The 17,540-nt window shown below is 35.7% G+C and overlaps 1 protein-coding gene across 5 annotated transcripts in view; it reads left to right on the plus strand.

Annotated features, from left to right (window-relative positions):
• Positions 1 to 17,540, plus strand: part of CREB1 (cAMP responsive element binding protein 1) — a 79,914-nt gene that overhangs the window by 35,928 nt on the left and 26,446 nt on the right. For 4 of the 5 annotated variants that reach the window (XR_003122117.1, XM_025404272.1, XM_025404273.1 and 1 more), the window contains 4 exons: positions 3,959 to 4,059; positions 6,678 to 6,820; positions 11,533 to 11,715; positions 13,768 to 13,918. Coding sequence is in view for 4 of the 5 variants with exons in the window: in XM_025404272.1 (XP_025260057.1) it covers positions 3,959 to 4,059; positions 6,678 to 6,820; positions 11,533 to 11,715; positions 13,768 to 13,918 (578 nt within the window). In the remaining variant the exon portion in view is untranslated. Of the gene's footprint in view, positions 1 to 3,958; positions 4,060 to 6,677; positions 6,821 to 11,532; positions 11,716 to 12,905; positions 13,193 to 13,767; positions 13,919 to 17,540 lie in introns of those variants that run through there. The other variant, XM_025404275.1, reaches the window with a different exon arrangement.

The following is a 17,540-nucleotide window of genomic DNA, read 5'->3' on the forward strand; positions in this document are numbered from 1 at the left end:
CCTAGTTTTGTTATCTACATGAGTTTTCTTTTTCAATGCCAGCAATTGTTAAATCACGTTTCAGAAAACCCAAGCTTAGAATCTGATTTCTAAATGACTGTTATAAAGTGTTAAATGAAGTCAGACTCCGTGGCTCATGCCTGTAATCCCAGCACTTTGGGAGGCCAAGGCAATCGCATCACTTGAGCTCAAGAGTTTGAGACCAGTCTGGCCAACATGGCAAAACACCATCTCTACTAAAAATGGAAAAATTAGCCAGGGGTGGTGGTAGGCACCTATAATCCCAGCTACTCGGGAGGCTGAGGCACAAGAATCGCTTGAACCCAGGAGACGGAGGTTGCAGTGAACCAAGATCATGCTGCTGTACTCCAGCCTGAGTGACAGAGTAAGACTCTGTCTTAAAAAAAAAAACAAAAAAAAAGTGTTAAATGATTTTTTAATGAAGCATATTAAATCATGTCATTCTCACTATCCTGAAAAACTACATTATTTATCTTTAAGAAATATATAAATTTTTAATATTTGTGCTTATCCTATCTCTTTAAGAACTCTTGTTTTATAATACAAATACTTAAAATTTAGAAATAAGAAAAATGTATGCCTATGTAAAATTTTTCTTATTTATAAGAGATACATGCACATCAAAAGAGTTTGAAGATCATTGATCTAGACTTTCAGTAAGCTTCCTGATCCAATGAGTAAAACATTGTATCTAAGGCCAGGCGCAGTGGCCTGTAATCCCAGCCCAGGCAGGATGATTGCTTGAAGCCAGGGGTTCAAGACCAGCCTGGGCAACATAGCAAGAACCTGTCTCTACAAAAAAAGTAAAAATTAGCTGGGAGTGGTAGTGCATGCCTGCTATCCCGGCTACTCAGGAGGTCGAGTCCAGAGGATCTCCTGAGCCCGTGAGTTTGAGGCTGCAGTGAGCTGTGATCGCACCACTGTACTCCAGCCTGGATGAGTGAATGAGATCCTGTCTCTTAAAAAAAAAATTTTAATTAAAAAAAAAAAAACTATATCCAAACCATGAGTGTCAACTCTACCAAGGGAGAGTACTTAAGTTTCCAGAGGACCATGTATAGTTTTAGTAAACATCGAATATTACCATTGTTTTGATTGGTTCTAGTTACTTTATAGTTTATTTTAAGATTTCAAATAATCAAAACAGAGTCCTCCACCTTTCCAATATAAACAGGTAGTATGTGTTTAAATAAACCAAAGTTGAGAAATACAGACCTAAAACTTTATATCTACAAGTGGTAGTTTAGCTTTTTGAAAATTTCTTGACTTACAAGTAGCCAAAATTAAAGACCTATTGAAAAAATTCAGAAAGAAGTTAATAAGTGATAGGAGATGAGACCAAAAGGAAAGGGTTCCATCATTGGAAGGTGATGATATGTGATGTTTATAATTGGGATATACTTTTTCATATGTATGTTTTTATTCTGTTATTTGTAAAATAGATTTTTGACATGAGTTTTATTGATCTCAGTTATGTGGGTCCAGTATGATTTTTTTTTTTTAACAGCAGTTTTAGGTTCACAGCAAAATTTAGAGGAAGCTACAGAGATTACCTATGTACACCCTCCCCCAACTCCGTGGATAGCTTCCCCTATTCTTAACATCCGCCCCCCCCCAGACCAGTACATTTGTGTTATAATTTGATGACCCTACATTAACACATCATCATGTCCCAGAGTCCATAGTTTACATTAGACTTCATTCTTGGGTTGGTATATCCTGTGGCAGTATTTTTATTATTGATTAAGTGATAGATTAGGGACTCCATAGGAATTGGCTTCATGGCTTACTTGTCTTCGGATGGTATTCCCAAAGAGGAAGTGTTGTGTTCATTTCAGTGGTCTGAATTCTCTTTACATTTACAGAGTTACAAGCACTAAATAGTGATAAGTTAATTCCTTCTGTGTGAATTGACAAAATCTTATAGGTCAGAGAAAGGCAACCTTTTTTTTTTTTTTTCCATTAAGGGCCATAGATCCAGAGTTAGAAAAAAAAAAAAAAATTAAAAGATACAGATTTAAAAACAACATTAATTTGTTTCATTTCAAAACTATCCTGTGGGTAGTTTATATGGCATGTTTTGATGTTGTTGTTTTAATGAGTTCCAACTTGGAAGGGGGCGGGGGGTGTTCCTTAATCACTATATGTCCTTAAGAGAAGGGTGTAAGGATGGGGCATGTGAGAGCCAAGCAGTGAACACAGAAAGAGCCAAAGAGGAACTAAGTGAATTCTGAGTGGAGTATTAACGAAGGAAAACAACACTTGTCACAGTACTATCCACTTTGAGTTCAGTCTTGTTATTCCTTGAATTTCTGATCCTTTGCTCGGGCCTTTTCATAGTTCCTGATCTTCTGTATATGAGAAAGTTTGTGCAGAGACTCTTGTGTGGGCTAGTTACAGCAGCTACTGATTAACGTGAAACTTTTCTGTGTGCTCCTTTGGCAGTAATTACAGGATTATTACTCTGCTGAGAATCACAGACTAAATTCAGCATTACTAATCTTTTTATCTGTCATTTATGAATTCATTATATGTTGCCTGTTGATTTTTAGGTCTTTCAGACTGTACGTAGACTTTAAAGTGCTTGAATGGGGCAAATTACTTCATTATAAGTATGCTTTACTACAAGTTACTAGATTTACCTGGTTTCATTTTAAAATGAGCATGCATATCACAAAGCCTTGTCAAAATGAATGCCCACTTGGGAGAACCGTTAGGCTCAGACCACACATAGGGTACACTTGGAATTTCTCAAGAACCTCTGAATATGTTTCCTTACTGCCATTGCCATACGTTTTGACATGGAGCTAACCTACATCGACCCTTTTGTCTTGGTTAAGTGTAATTCTTAATCTGACAGCATAATGTGTCCCTAGTTCAGGAAAGAGCATAAGGTTTCTGCTGATTAGAGAAACGTGGGCAGTGTAAATTTGACAATCAAGCAACTTAGGTAAGTGAACTCTTCTAGTCTAGAAAAGGTGTGAAAATGCCACTGGTTGCTGCTTCTGACAAACCTGGTTTGAGACTAGAACAGTCTGGTTTGAGACTGGAACCACCAGGATTTTGATGCTGGTAAGGATCTCTAAAATGGAGGTACTAAATATTGACAGTGGCTCCACTACTTCCTAGCTTTGTGACTCGGGTGAGTTACTACTTTGTATCTTAGTTCTTCCATCTATGGAATGCATATAATAGTATAGTACCATCTGGTGCCTACATTACTATGAGTATTAAGTAATATAGTATATGTAAATGCATTCACATAACACCTGGCACATAGTCATCTGTAAATTCTAGTTTCTATCATTAATATCCCATGTAAAATTTTTATTCACTTTATTACTTTTCAGTCTAGGGATTCTTCTCAGAAATGCATAGTTCTTTACCTTGAATTTTTACTTAAACGTGATTATAGAATGCTAACTTTGAAACATGTTAGGAGTTTTTCCTAACTTGCTAGGAACAACTGTCAGGGATGTGATGATGGATCGCCAGTCTTACTGTATAACTGTAAATATATTCATAAGTGTTTATAAAGTTAAAGAATAATATTTGTATAGTCACTATATAGACTTAGTACCAAATATTTAGCCATCCATTTTATCCCTTATATCAGAAACCTTACTTTAGTTGGTAGTTTTGTTCCAACAGATGTAAGAAAAAACTGATAGGTAATACTGATGCATTCAGGATTGATTACATGGAGTCCTGAAAAAAAATTAAACTGTAGCTATTTTAGGTTCTCTAACTTCATCTTAGTTTATAGGGTAAGTAAAGGGAAGGGGAGAGTGATTGGTATGGTTGTCTCCCATAAGAACTGATTTTTTTCTACTGAAGCATGTATAAAGTTTATATATATTTTTGTATTTGACTGTTTAACAAAAATTTTATAGGAACTAAATTTGATTATCAAGATAAAGTTTTTATTTATTTTCAGATTTCAACTATTGCAGAAAGTGAAGATTCACAGGAGTCAGTGGATAGTGTAACTGATTCCCAAAAGCGAAGGGAAATTCTTTCAAGGAGGCCTTCTTACAGGTATGGATTTTAATAGTTAGAATCTAAGATGTGGAGGAAGTCTTAGGTAGTTGCAGATAAAGAGATGTCAGAAGACCAGTTAGTTGCTAAGGTCAGTTCTTTATAGATTACTTTTCTTCATCTTGAGTTATTTGTCTCAAATAAAGTGAAGCTTATCCTACAGAATAAGAAGAGCACTTGTTACTCTCACCAGTCCTGATTTTTTTTTTTTTTTTTTTTTTTTTCTGTTTCTGTAGACTGTGCTGGCTGTCTTTCTGTTGAAAAATGTGGAATACATTTGATAAGGTTATAGCATTTTTTAGTTATAAGCCAACTCTGAGGCTCCGTTATTTATCTGCTTAATAACACATTGCAAACCATTTTTTATGCCATGGTGTTTAACAGATAGCTATTAATTTGATAATTGTCTCAGGAAGATGCTTTACTAACATCCCCTAATTTTAGGGGTAGTTTACTGTAATTTTTGTGTTCAGTTATTGATGTTGCCTAGTCCATGCCTTGCCTCCAAGGTGAACCAAAACCGTTTTTTAGTGTAAAAATTAGCTCCACATTAAGTATCTCAGGAAGGACAGTTCCATAAATCTTGACACGTTTACTTGAGCGTTTAAGAAACTTCAGACTCATAATTATCTTCCTTCTTGTTAGTGTAAATTATTTTTATTTTGATATATTTCTGTTTTTCAAAGGGGTAGTTTTTTCCCCCGCTTGGCTATTAAACTAACCCCTTTCTCTGTCCTTACAATTAAATTAAGAATCCTAAGTGACTAACAATAAATTGATTTTGAGGTCTAAGAAATCTTATATTACCAGTATATGTTATATGTATTTATATTCATAATTTATTTTAAGTACAGCTAGTGTTAGATTTTAACTTTGAAGTGTATCTCATGTTAGTATATAACACATTTGATCCTGAAGCAAATCCAACCAAATACTACTAGTAAAGTAATTACCTAGGTAAATATAAAAGCCAGGATTATTATAGTTTTGGTTTATAACTCCTTTTTTCCTATGTGATTTGAAAGACAAAGGCATAAAACAGTAACTATAAATTTATGTGAATAAGCACATGATATAGGAAGATGTCATTTTTTATAATAGCATAAAGGGACAGAGTTTATAACTATTTTGTTACAAATTTAAGATATCAAAAATTACTTGGGTTAGGGTTTTTAGGGGTTTTTTTCCCCGCCTTTCAGTGTGATTATGTTGTTCACTTGAAATATGGTATGGTTCTTTTGTTTTTGGGTTCCATTTTAGAGTTTCTCCACTCATCCTTGTTGCTTTTTTTTCCCTAGTAAGTGAAACATTTAACACTGTACCAAAAGTCAGAATTGCACAAAAAAGTATACTCAGTAGTGCCTCCCCATTCCTTCTGTCATTTTCATTTCTTTCCTACCCATCCCCAGTAAATAGCTAAAATCATTACTCTCTGGTTTATCCATCCTGATTTTTTCTCTTGAACAAATGAGCAGGTACATGTATATTTTCTTATTTCCCTTTTTTCCTTACACAAAAGATATGCTATATCCATTATTTGGATGTACCATAGTTTATTCAACCACTCGCCTATATATAGGCATATAGAGTGTTTCCAGTATTTATTTTCCTTTTTATTTTTTATTTTTTCTATTTTAGACTTTGGATATATATCTCCACTATTCTGCAGTTACAAACAGTGCTAATGGAAATAATCTTAAGCGAGTTTATTTTCATATTGTTGGAATTGGGGTGAATTCCTGGAAATGGGATTGAGGCATGAACACCTATATTTCCTTAAATATCACCAATTCCTTATATCGGGGTTGTGCCAGTTTCATACTCGCAGCAGCAATGTATGAGAGTGTGGGGGTTTTTTTGTAGCTTTGCTAACAGATATTGTTAAACTTTTTTGTTTCGCAATCTGAGAAGTGAGAATTTAAAAATCAGGTTTTGATCTTTTTTCCCCTTAATTGATTGTTGACTTTTTACTTTCCGACTGTGTGTGTGTGTTCTTTGAGATGCAAAAGATTTTTTTTAATGTAGTCAGTCTTATTATCACCCTTAATTGCACCCTTCCTTACGTTGATATTAAAGAGAATCCATCTTTTTTTTTTTTTTTTTACTTTTTTTGGTTTTTTTTTTCGTCTAGATCAATCCCTGACCCATGAAGAGTTTATTCATGTAATTTATATATTTTAAACTTCTGCTGGCTGGGTGCAGTGTCTCACACCTGTAATCCCAGCACTTTGGGAGGCCAAGGCAGAGGCGAGCAGATCACCTGAGGTCAGGAGTTCGAGACCAGCCTGGCCAACATGGTGAAACCCCGTCTCTACTAAAAATACCAAAAAAATTAGCCAGGCGTGGTAGCAGGCACCTGTAATCCTAGCTACTCGGGAGGCTGTTGTGGGAGAATTGCTTGAACCCGGGAGGTGGGGGTTGCAGTGAGCCAAAATCGTGCCACTGCACTCCAGTCTGGGCAACAGAGCAAGGCTCTGTCTCAAAAAAAAAAAAAAAAAAAACCTTCTGTCCTAAGCACTACCAGCTTTCCGTCAGTTTTCTCATCTTTAACTATTATTTGTATTTATCCAGTAAATTTTACTTATATTTTTAATTATTCTAGTTTTCTAATTTTGTAGGAAAATTTTGAATGACTTATCTTCTGATGCACCAGGAGTGCCAAGGATTGAAGAAGAGAAGTCGGAAGAGGAGACCTCAGCACCTGCCATCACCACTGTAACGGTGCCAACTCCAATTTACCAAACTAGCAGTGGACAGTATAGTGAGTAATAGACAATTTCTGTTTCAAAAAGTGAGGAGAAAAGCTAATAGCTGCATTCTCTTCAGAGAAACCGTATAAGTGCCAAGTCTTCTCAGTTTTGCTGCCATTATTATATTTTCTTTACTCTTCACTATGCAAAGTTCTGTAATGGTAGTATTTTCTTTTCTTCAGAGAGTTCTAGTTAGGATTAGTCAAGTATATAAGCCTTTTAGATGTCCTTTTGTTTCTGTGCAGATGCATGAAAAGTCTGAAGTTTTTGAACCACTAATTGAGACCCTAGGTTTTAGTCCTCATATGTGTTGAAAAAACATGAGTTTTTTAGATTTAAAAAAATCATTCCTTGAATATATCTCTGTATTCATTTTAATAGTTTGTTTGCCTTCTGAAAATAGCATTTTAATATCTTTGTATTTTAGAATGTTTCAAGTGGGGATGAGCATGGCTTGGTTGAGTCAGCACATTCAATTACTCCTTTTCATATGAAAAGATAGTAATATACTTTTTGGCCCGCATAAAGCAACGATTGCTCTTACAAAATTACAAAGTTTTCATTTCTATGATGTCTCTGTCTGGCACTTAGGTCTGTCTTCTTATCTTTAACCAAAATCTATTATAAGGTCCTTTTGAATTTTATTTTGTTTGATCAAAAGCATTTGTGTGAATGGTACTTTTTTCTCTTTTTACCTTTTTTTTTTTTTCTTTTTTTTTTGCCTCTCAAAGTGCTTTATTCATTCAGTGATTTTTTTCATTTGGATTTGTTTATTAAACCCAGTGCTGCCCATTTATATCCTTTCCCCCACCCATCTTAGTTGCAAATTAAATGTACACATTGAAACTTCTTTACTGAGTTCGTTTCCTAATGCCCTGAGGGAATCTGTATCAGAAATATGCGTAAAAGCTTGAGGCTGGGCACAGTGGCTTATGCCTGTATTCCCCGCACTCACGCCTGTATTCCCAGCACTTTGGGAAGCCACAGTAGAAGGATCACTTGAGCCCTCCAGGAGTTGAAGACCCCATCCCTATTTATAAAAATAATCTAAAAATTAAGAAATATGCATGAAAGTTTGACCCCCATGTTATTTTTTAGTTCCAGTTCAACCTTGGTTTGCATAACTCTAATTTGCATTCCCAACTGTATTAAAGACAAGTTCTCAAGTAGCAAACTTTTTAACTCTGCAAGCTGAACCTTTTGAGACTAAGTAGAGGGAAGGCATTTTTGACTAAGCTTTTATCCACTATGCTCAATTAGCTTAGTCATCTTTTTTCTTCTTAAGATCTTTGTGGAAGATATAAAGTACAACTCTGTACCTACAACTCTATATGTGTGTGTGATTTTCAGTTGATAGCCTCATACCAGATGCTTTCAGTTATTCAGGATGTGTATTCAAAGACATTGATACATGATCTTTATTTTTCCCCTACTTCAGCATACCTGAGGGATACAACATACTCCCATCAGTAACAGATTCACTATTACAGAGATTCTCACTGGAACTAGGAAGCATGCTCTTTAGGAAAGAGGCCTATCAGAATCTAAAAAGGGGAAATGAACGTTAGAGAAGTGCCACCGCCCCCACAGATGTTTAATTTGGTACACTCCTCTCCTCCAGCAGCTGAAAATTGCTAGTTTTAAGAGATTAAGCCAGGCGCGGTGGCTCTCGCCTGTAATCCCAGCACTTTGGGAGGCCAAAGCGGTGGATCATGAGGTCAGGAGTTCAAGACCAGCCTGCCCAACATGGTGAAACCCTGTCTCCACTAAAAATACAAAAATTAGCCAGGCGTGGTAGCGCATGCCTGTAATCCCAGCTACTCAGGAGGCTGACACAGAAGAATTGCTTGAACCCGGGAGGCAGAGGTTGCAGTGAGCTGAGATCGTGCCACTGCACTCTAGCCTGGGTGACAGAGCAAGACTCCGTCTCAAAAAAAAAAAAAAAAGAGAGAGAGAGAGATTAATACTTTGAAATTATAAACTTTGTTCATTATTTTTATCCTCTGTCCTCTCTGTATATGCACACATGGCTTTGATGGAACTGATTTAACATTATATTCTTGATTTTCATTACGAGCAATATAGTAAATACATATACAGCAACATTTATATATTTCTTATAAAATGAACATATGGTTGTTGGAATTCACCATAGGTATATAAACACACATAGTTATGTATTTTGTTTTAATAGCTGCATTGTGTTTCACTGTATAAATATAGCACTTATTTAAACATTCTTCTGCTGTTGAACATTTAGGACATTTCTACTGTTTCAAACAATGCTATGAAAATATCCTAAGAGTGGAATTATCAAATTAAAGCATATCCTCTGCAAGTACCTTTCCAGGTGGAGGCATGAATTTCCACTCCTTCCTTAAATTGGTTATTTTATTAAATTCATGTTGTTACTAGATTTATCTGTTACTTGGTTCAGTGTCCCAGATAGTAAAGTCTTATTAGTGATTCTGCTCTTAGATAGAAAACTTGTATCTGTCATTTTGAACTTGAATTTTTTTGTTTCACTAAATAAAACTATGACTCATGATGTTTCCCTCTTTATTCCGGCCACTCAGATTCTTAGCTAACTTTCTGTTTAATTGTATTACTTTCTTAGTCTAGATTTTCTTCTACAATTGTTTTATATAACTAAGGATACATCCATTACTTGACTTCTATCTTTTTAATTTTGTTTTAATGAATTGTGTTTTATTGAAAGCTATCTCAAATATTTTGAGAATAATAAAGTATATACATAAATATTATAGAGAAAAACCAGTAGGATTAGACTTCATTTTCCAAAGTATTTTCATATACATGACCTCATTTGATATTTACAAAATTGTACTTAGTGGCTAGAACTCAGATGCTTTTATTTTTAGAGAAGAGATAACAGAATCAAATAACAGTTTAGTGATGGCTGGGCACAGTGGCTCGTGTCTGTGATCCCAACACTTGGGGAGGCCAAGGTGGGAAGACTGCTTGAGGCCAGGAGTTCAAGATCAGCCTGGGCAACATAGCAAAACCCTATCTCTTCAAAAAAATGTTTTTAGAAAATTAGTGGGGCCTGATGGCCTGTGCTAGCTACTTGGGAGGCTGAGGCAGGAGGATCACTTCAGCCCAGCAGTTGGAGGCTACAGTGAGCTGAGATCTTGCCACTGCACTCCAGCCTATAAAACAGAACAAGACCCTGTCTCAAAAGAAAAAAATTAAACTGTTCAGTGATGGAACTCACACTACAACTCAGTCTTGTCATACATGGTTTACTATTTCTGCTTTCTTCTTCCCACCTTGAGTTTACTGCTCTGTAGCCAAGAAGAAAGTGGTATGTTAAATACAGTAGAATTCACTCATTAACTCTAAATGAGAAATTGTGATTTGTTTCTGTTAACCTTCTGATTCTTTCAAGTAATCATGCAAAATTAATCTTAGAATAGTTCTTACTCATTTTTCTCCCTGCCTAAGAGAAGTAAAACTTCTGGGATTCGCTAAACTAGATTCAGTGTATATGCCAGCGTCTTAATTTTCACAAGTATCATTTTGCTAAACTTATCACACTGTAGCCATTAACTCTTCTTATTTCTTGATTAGGCAATAGATAATCAATTTCCCATGTACAGGTGACTCAGGATGTTATATCCCATAGCTGGTAGATAACTGATCCCAAACTAATTCCCTTCTAATGGACATGCTTAATCAGACATGTTGACTTTCCTGCATTGTTTACTTTTTTCTTAGTTAAAATCAATTGTACAGTTTTATATGTGATATTGTGATTTTCTGTCCTTCTCGTTCTGAAAAGCTTGACCCCCTACAGGGTGAATTGTCTAGAGAGGATATTGCCACCTATCTAAATCCTTCTTCCAAATAAACAATCTAATTTTTAAATTAAATTTTTCTATGTACTGTAGCATAAAGTTGATTTGGTTTTTCATAAAGTGAAATATCTACTAGTATGAGCAAAAGTTGACTGATTTATTGTTTAACAAATGAATGGCAGGTATGGCTAATTAGGGCGTAAATAACGGGTTCCATGTGAAAATGCTTGGATATGTATTAAATAATTTAGAAATTGACAGTAAAAGATTTTTTTTTCTAAGTGATGACCTTGAGCTCTGATTTTAAAATTCCATGAGAGACTGTTGATAATTAAGTTCCATAGGATATTTCAGTTGTTTCATTCAGTAGATTAGATACCATTAATGAATTTCTACAAGAGTTAGGGAATAGAATGCACTGATGAACTGCTTTATTAGTTATATGTTAAAACAACCATTTATTGGGTGCCTATTTCATGGCTGCCACTGTGCTAAGTGTATGAAAGTAGATAAGAAAATTCCTACTCTCCAGAAATTTATTTATTAGTGGGACAAGTGTTAATACATTATGTAGTTAATGCTGAAATAAAACAAAGGATCACAGAGTGGAACCTCTGCAGAACCAGATAACTTCAGAAGGAATTTAACATTTTTCCATTTAAAAAATTGTTAACAGGCATTATTATTATAAATTAGAATGCAGTTCATAGAGTGCATTTCTATTGTAGAAATTGAATATGGGTTTCCTGAGCAGCAAGTTACTTGAATATATCAGACACTTCTTGGTGATGTTATTTGCTATAATTTCTCCTAGACTATTTTACAAATTATTCTACATTGGATTTAGTGTTTTAAAAGTCTTATATGGTATTAAACTTGTAACAATAAAATCCATTGGATTTTAGTTGCCATTACCCAGGGAGGAGCAATACAACTGGCTAACAATGGTACCGATGGGGTACAGGGCCTGCAAACATTAACCATGACCAATGCAGCCGCCACTCAGCCGGGTACTACCATTCTACAGTATGCACAGACCACTGATGGACAGCAGATCTTAGTGCCCAGCAACCAAGTTGTTGTTCAAGGTAAGGGACTTCAGAATTCACAGGTGTGGTAAATTCTTCAAAATACTAAAATTTTATAAACTCACAGAAAAAGTAAGTATCATATTACAAAGCTCCATTCAAATGTAGTTAACATTTCTTCAATATAGATAGTATTTTCCATGAACTCTTCCATTATTCCAATTGGACCAAAATGTCATGGCATAAAAACAACTATTTTCAGTTTTTAAAATATTGCATCTACCTTTAACATCTTTACTATTTGGGGTAGAAGAAACAGGACAGGTTAGAAGGAAAGACCAGGAAATCAGGAGTTAGAAAAGATGGATTCTATATCTAACTGCATGAATCTGCTATGAGGCCTTGAGTAAAAGCTCCTCTGGGCCTCAGAAAAGTGGTTTTTTTATTTTTTATTTTTTATTGTTTTTGTTTTGTTTTGTTTTCATGTGTAAAATAAGAGTTGCACTAAATCTCTGAAAACAGTCTTTAGAAGTTCAGGATTCTGTTTCTCTGCTTTTTATTCAAAAGAAATTTAAATCTTCTGAGATCATCAGTTTTTAGTATTATTATTATTATTTTTTCTAGAGACATGGTCTCACTGTGTTGCCCAGGCTAGTCTTGAACTCCGGGCCTCAAGGAATCCTCCTTTCTCGGGCTCCCAAAGTGTTGGGATGCTTCTGCACTTGACCCAGTTTTTATTTCAAATGAAAACATTATATTCCACAAAATCTTATACCATCTTATGCTGTTCTTTAGAGAAAAAGTAGTTGTTAAATTCTTGACAAATTATAGAAGTTGCTTTTTTGTTTTTTGGGGTTTTTCTTGTTTTTTTTTTAGTTTAATTGTTTTTTTCTGTCTATTTCAGGAATCTTTATGGATATCAGTTAACCATTTTTCTTTGGATTCGTTTGAATATTTCAGGAATATAGTTAATGCCAGGTTAGAAATTTGCTGATTGAGGAAATAATAATAAATCTGTTTCTGAAAATATTTTTATAAATGATAATGTATTTTGCCTGTGTTAGGTAATGACAGTTTTATCCTTTCACCATGGATAATTGAATAATCCTGAAACACCAACTGGAGAGAGTCATAACTTATTTAAAGAGCCCTAATGTTTACAGAATATATTCTGTTATTAAGCGAGTATTTGAAAAAGATACTATTTTGCTTATTGATGAGAGTAAAACACCTTTTCACTTTACATGCAGGTACTCAAAAATTGTAAAGCAGGATGTCAGTGAATTTGAATTCTGAACGTCAGTTTGAAGATGGTAACATGTTTAGTATATAAATCTTTTCCACTCAAAGCATACTTTTTAATTGATATTAATAATTAATATTAATAATTTAATAAAGACCTTCAAATTTTTTAAGTAACATTAGGTTCCTTAGGAGAGCATATTATTACACTGTTTTTAGAAGCAGTTTGACAAATAGTGATTGTGTTTGTTTTTACAAATGGTGAATCAGAAAAATAAAACTTCAGTTTATTTAGTCATTATCATTTACATTAAAACAATATGTTTTCAAATATAATTGGCATCAGGTGATACACTTTTTCATACTTTCAGTTTTGTTTTAATTCAAAATCTATAATAGTTGACCATAATGCTTTATCTTCTTTTTCATTTTGCTATTTTATGAAAAATCATGGTCGTTTTTATGTCGTGGCAAGAGTCTACTTGAAATTTTTTAATATGAATTTACCAATATCAAAGGAAGACATTGAGGACTATACTCTATCTAGGAAGATCATCCAAGCTGTGCCCCACTTACCTTTTAGACTTAAGGTTGGTAAGCATGTTAACAACAGAATAGAACTGCATTCAAATGAAAAATAAAATATAAGATCCAGCAGACATAGGTTACTGTAATAAATATATTACATTGGGAATTATTTCTTAGTAGTGGCGCAAAGAGTGCTGATTCTTTCAACACTTTAGCCAGAATCATCTTTTCTTTTTTGTTTCCCTTTTAGTCCAGAATACATGCTTAGATTGATGATTGATACACATAATTGAATCAAGTTGCAGTGTTTCTGTCTTACACCATAATCACTGTTTCTTTCAGCTGCCTCTGGAGATGTACAAACATACCAGATTCGCACAGCACCCACTAGCACTATTGCCCCTGGAGTTGTTATGGCGTCCTCCCCAGCACTTCCTACACAGCCTGCTGAAGAAGCAGCACGAAAGAGAGAGGTTCGTCTAATGAAGAACAGGTACATATACTGCATTTACTTAGATTGTTGTGGATTAAGTGTGTCGTCACATTCTACTGGATGTGTATCTTTACATCTACTGGTAATAGGATCTTTGCATTGGGTTTTTTTTTCCAGCAGAATTAATGGATCTTGCTAAACTTTATTTAATGAGCTGCATTTATAAGATAGCTATAGGATTATGGGTCAATCTTTGATCATGGAGTAGTTTTCTTTCATGCAGTTTCCCCACAGGAGATTTAATGCACAACCTTCCTATGTTTGCACTCCAACCAGCTTGCCAGGTTATTTCAAAATGGTTTCTTTTCATATATAGTATTGTTCAAGAAGATCAAGAGTTTCACATATGTATATTAACTGTGTGTTAAATTTTATCTATATTAAATTTACTTGATACAAAGTAAATGTATGGTGGCCAGTTCATGTTTTAATGAATAATATCTTTACTCAAAATAATAACATTTTAACACCTAAAGATTCTTCAAAAATATATTCTAAGAATACCGCATTATGGAAAAAAATCTTAAAATACAGTCTTCAAAAACTACTACCTTCAAAATCTATGAAATGTTGGTAAAGCAGTTCTCAGAAAGTAACTTCATTGCTATAAATGATTTTGCCATCAAAAACAATAAAAACAAGTTACTAAATATTAGTTTAGAACTTTCATATAGAAGTGACCGAGACAAACAGAAGAAAATGAAAGTAGGGTATGTAAAGTTTTAAAAAGTTTGAAATTGATGAAAGTATTTCACTGTTCATCCCAGGATACTTCAAACACTGATAAAGTGAAAGAAGCAGGGCTTCCAAGTCCTAGCCCTGTCCCTCCATTTTGGGAGACGGTATTAACCTTCTATACCTCAGGTTTGCAAAATGGGATTCCAGCACACACCCAAAGTATTGTTTTAAGAGTCAAGTAAGATAATTCCTTTGAAAGCACTTTGTAACTGTAGTGCTCTGTTGAAATGGGTGTGTGTGTGTGTCTGTGTGTGTGTGCGATTTCACTTACAGCTCAGATCAGCTTTTTTGTTCCTAAAATATTCTTAGCTGTCACAATGTTAGTAAATTATATCTGAACTCAGAGAAAAATCTGTCTGGCAGAGATTTTTCTCTGATATTAGAAAAAGAGTTACAACAAGCCAAGTGACTTTTTTTTTTTTTTCCTCCTGAGACAGTCTTGCTCTGTTGCCCAGGCTGGAGTACAGTGGCACAATCTCAGCTCACTACAACCTCTGCCTCCTAGGTTCGAGCAATTCTCCTACCTCAGCCTCCCGAATAGCTAGGATTACAGGCGCCCACCACCACGCCTGGCTAATTTTTGTATTAGTAGAGACATGATTTCACTATTTTGGCCAGGCTGCTCTTGAACTCTTGACCTCATGAATCCACCCTTCTCAGCCTTCCAAAGTGCTGGGATTACAGGCATAAGCCATGGTGCCCAGCCCTCAAGTGACTTTTATTTGTGTTCCATCCGTCTGTGATTTTGAGTATTTAGGTTTTACTAAACAGAAGCATAAAGGCTGCATTCATAATTTAAATATATTTTAAAATATAAATTAAAATCTGTAAATAAAAAAATCTTTTCAGTTTTTAAAAATGTTTATAAGGAAACTCTTTTTTGTTGTTGTTGTTGTTTTGAGACGGAGTCTCGCTCTGTCACCCAGGCTGGAGTACAGTGGCCGGATCTCAGCTCACTGCAAGCTCCGCCTCCCGGGTTTACGCCATTCCACTGCCTCAGCCTCCCGAGTAGCTGGGACTACAGGCGCCCGCCACCGCGCCCGGCTAATTTTTTGTATTTTTAGAAGAGACGGGGTTTCACCGTGTTAGCCCGGATGGTTTCGATCTGCTGACCTCGTGATCCGCCCGTCTCGGCCTCCCAAAGTGCTGGGATTACAGACTTGAGCCACCGCGCCCGGCCGGTTATAAGGAAACTCTTAACTTAAAATTAGAAGCAAGTCTGATTAAGAAGTCTCAAGCAAAGGCTGAGTAGTAATATTTAAGACAACACTGCTTACTAAAGAAAACAGTTCTAAGCAAACATAGGAGCAAAATCAGAAAATAAATCCTTTTGATTATAAAACACAACAGAAGGACTTCTGTTTATGTCTGTGTAGTTTGGCTCTGTGGAACAAAATGTTTCCCCCCGTTGGCCGGGTGCAGTGGCTCACGCCTGTAATCCCAGCACTTTGGGAGGCCGAAGCGGGCGGATCACAAGATCAGGAGATCGAGACCATCCTAGCTAACATGGTGAAACCCCATCTCTACTAAATACAAAAAAATTAGCCGGGCGTGGTGGCAGGCGCCTGTAGTCCCAGCTACTCTGGAGGCTGAGGCAGGAGAATGGCGTGAACCCAGGAGGCGGAGCTTGCAGTGAGCCGAGATCGCGCGCCTGCACTCCAGCCTGGGCGACAGAGCAAGACTCCATCCCCAAAAAAAAAAAAAAAAAAATGTTTCACTGCGTTGACTGGCAGACCAAATTTCCTTTTTCTTCTATTTACTTTTTTTTCAGATTTAGGACCACTGCCACCAACAAGTTAGGAACAGGCCACACGTAACTACAGTTGCTACCAGCCTTTGCTTGCCTGAGACTTACCATGGACTCTTTCATAACATTACTTTGCTTAGATGTAGTTACCCTACTCTTGAAAAAGGAAACTTCCTATTGATTCTGCTATAGTTCTTTTCCCCTTTCCTTACCAGATTACTGCTGCTTCCACTTTTTCAGCCTCCATTCACTGGAATCTGGCTTCTGTGACTAGCATACCCCTCATATGTCTATAAAAAGGTACAAATTCCCTCCCACTTGGCAAATCTAGTATTTTCTTTCATTTAATTTTAACTCTATGGAGTATGACACTGTCGACTTCTCATTACTCTAAACTCTTCCTTGGCTGGCTTCACCTGGTTTTCTGACTACTTTTCAAATTTTTCCTTTGAACCTTCATCCATATCCATGTATTTCAGGCATTACTTTATATGCTGATACCTCCTAATTCTATATATTCTGGCTTTGACCTTTCTGCCGAGTGCTATTTATTAAGCCCCAGTATATATTATTTTATTAATTCTACCTACAGTGAGGTAGAAGCTTATCCCCACTTTAGAGGAGGAGAAGGTAAATATCAGAGAAAAATCAAATATATTGCCAAAGGTCACACACTTTATGAGATTAGTAGAACTGAAATTTGAACCCATATCTGGCACCAAAGGCTGTAAACATGCTACTTCACTGATTCCAGTATGCAGCCATCTTCTGCTGTGCCTCTCAAACCAGAGCACATGGCAGTATGCTAGGGATGTGTATGTAGCCTTAGGAGGTGAATGTGGAGTGCTTTCCTTGAATGTTCATTTTGCTAAAATATTTGAGAGAAATAAACCTTATTTTTAAGGTAAAATAAGAGATTTAAAAGAAATTTATACCAGCAGTGGTTTTGCTGCACCACCAGAATCTCCATATTTGGTTTCCTCTTCTAGTGTGACTGTTTCAGTGGAAAAGTTAAGAGAAGCACACTCTTCCTAAGCATGCTCACTAGGATGAATGCCCCTTATGCACATCAAACACAGCCTATCTTAAACTAAACTTTGATAGGAAAAGATTGTAATCCAAAAAATTCGTCACTAT

This window comes from Theropithecus gelada, chromosome 12, assembly GCF_003255815.1.
Source record: "Theropithecus gelada isolate Dixy chromosome 12, Tgel_1.0, whole genome shotgun sequence".
Classification (NCBI taxonomy): Eukaryota; Metazoa; Chordata; class Mammalia; order Primates; family Cercopithecidae; genus Theropithecus; species Theropithecus gelada.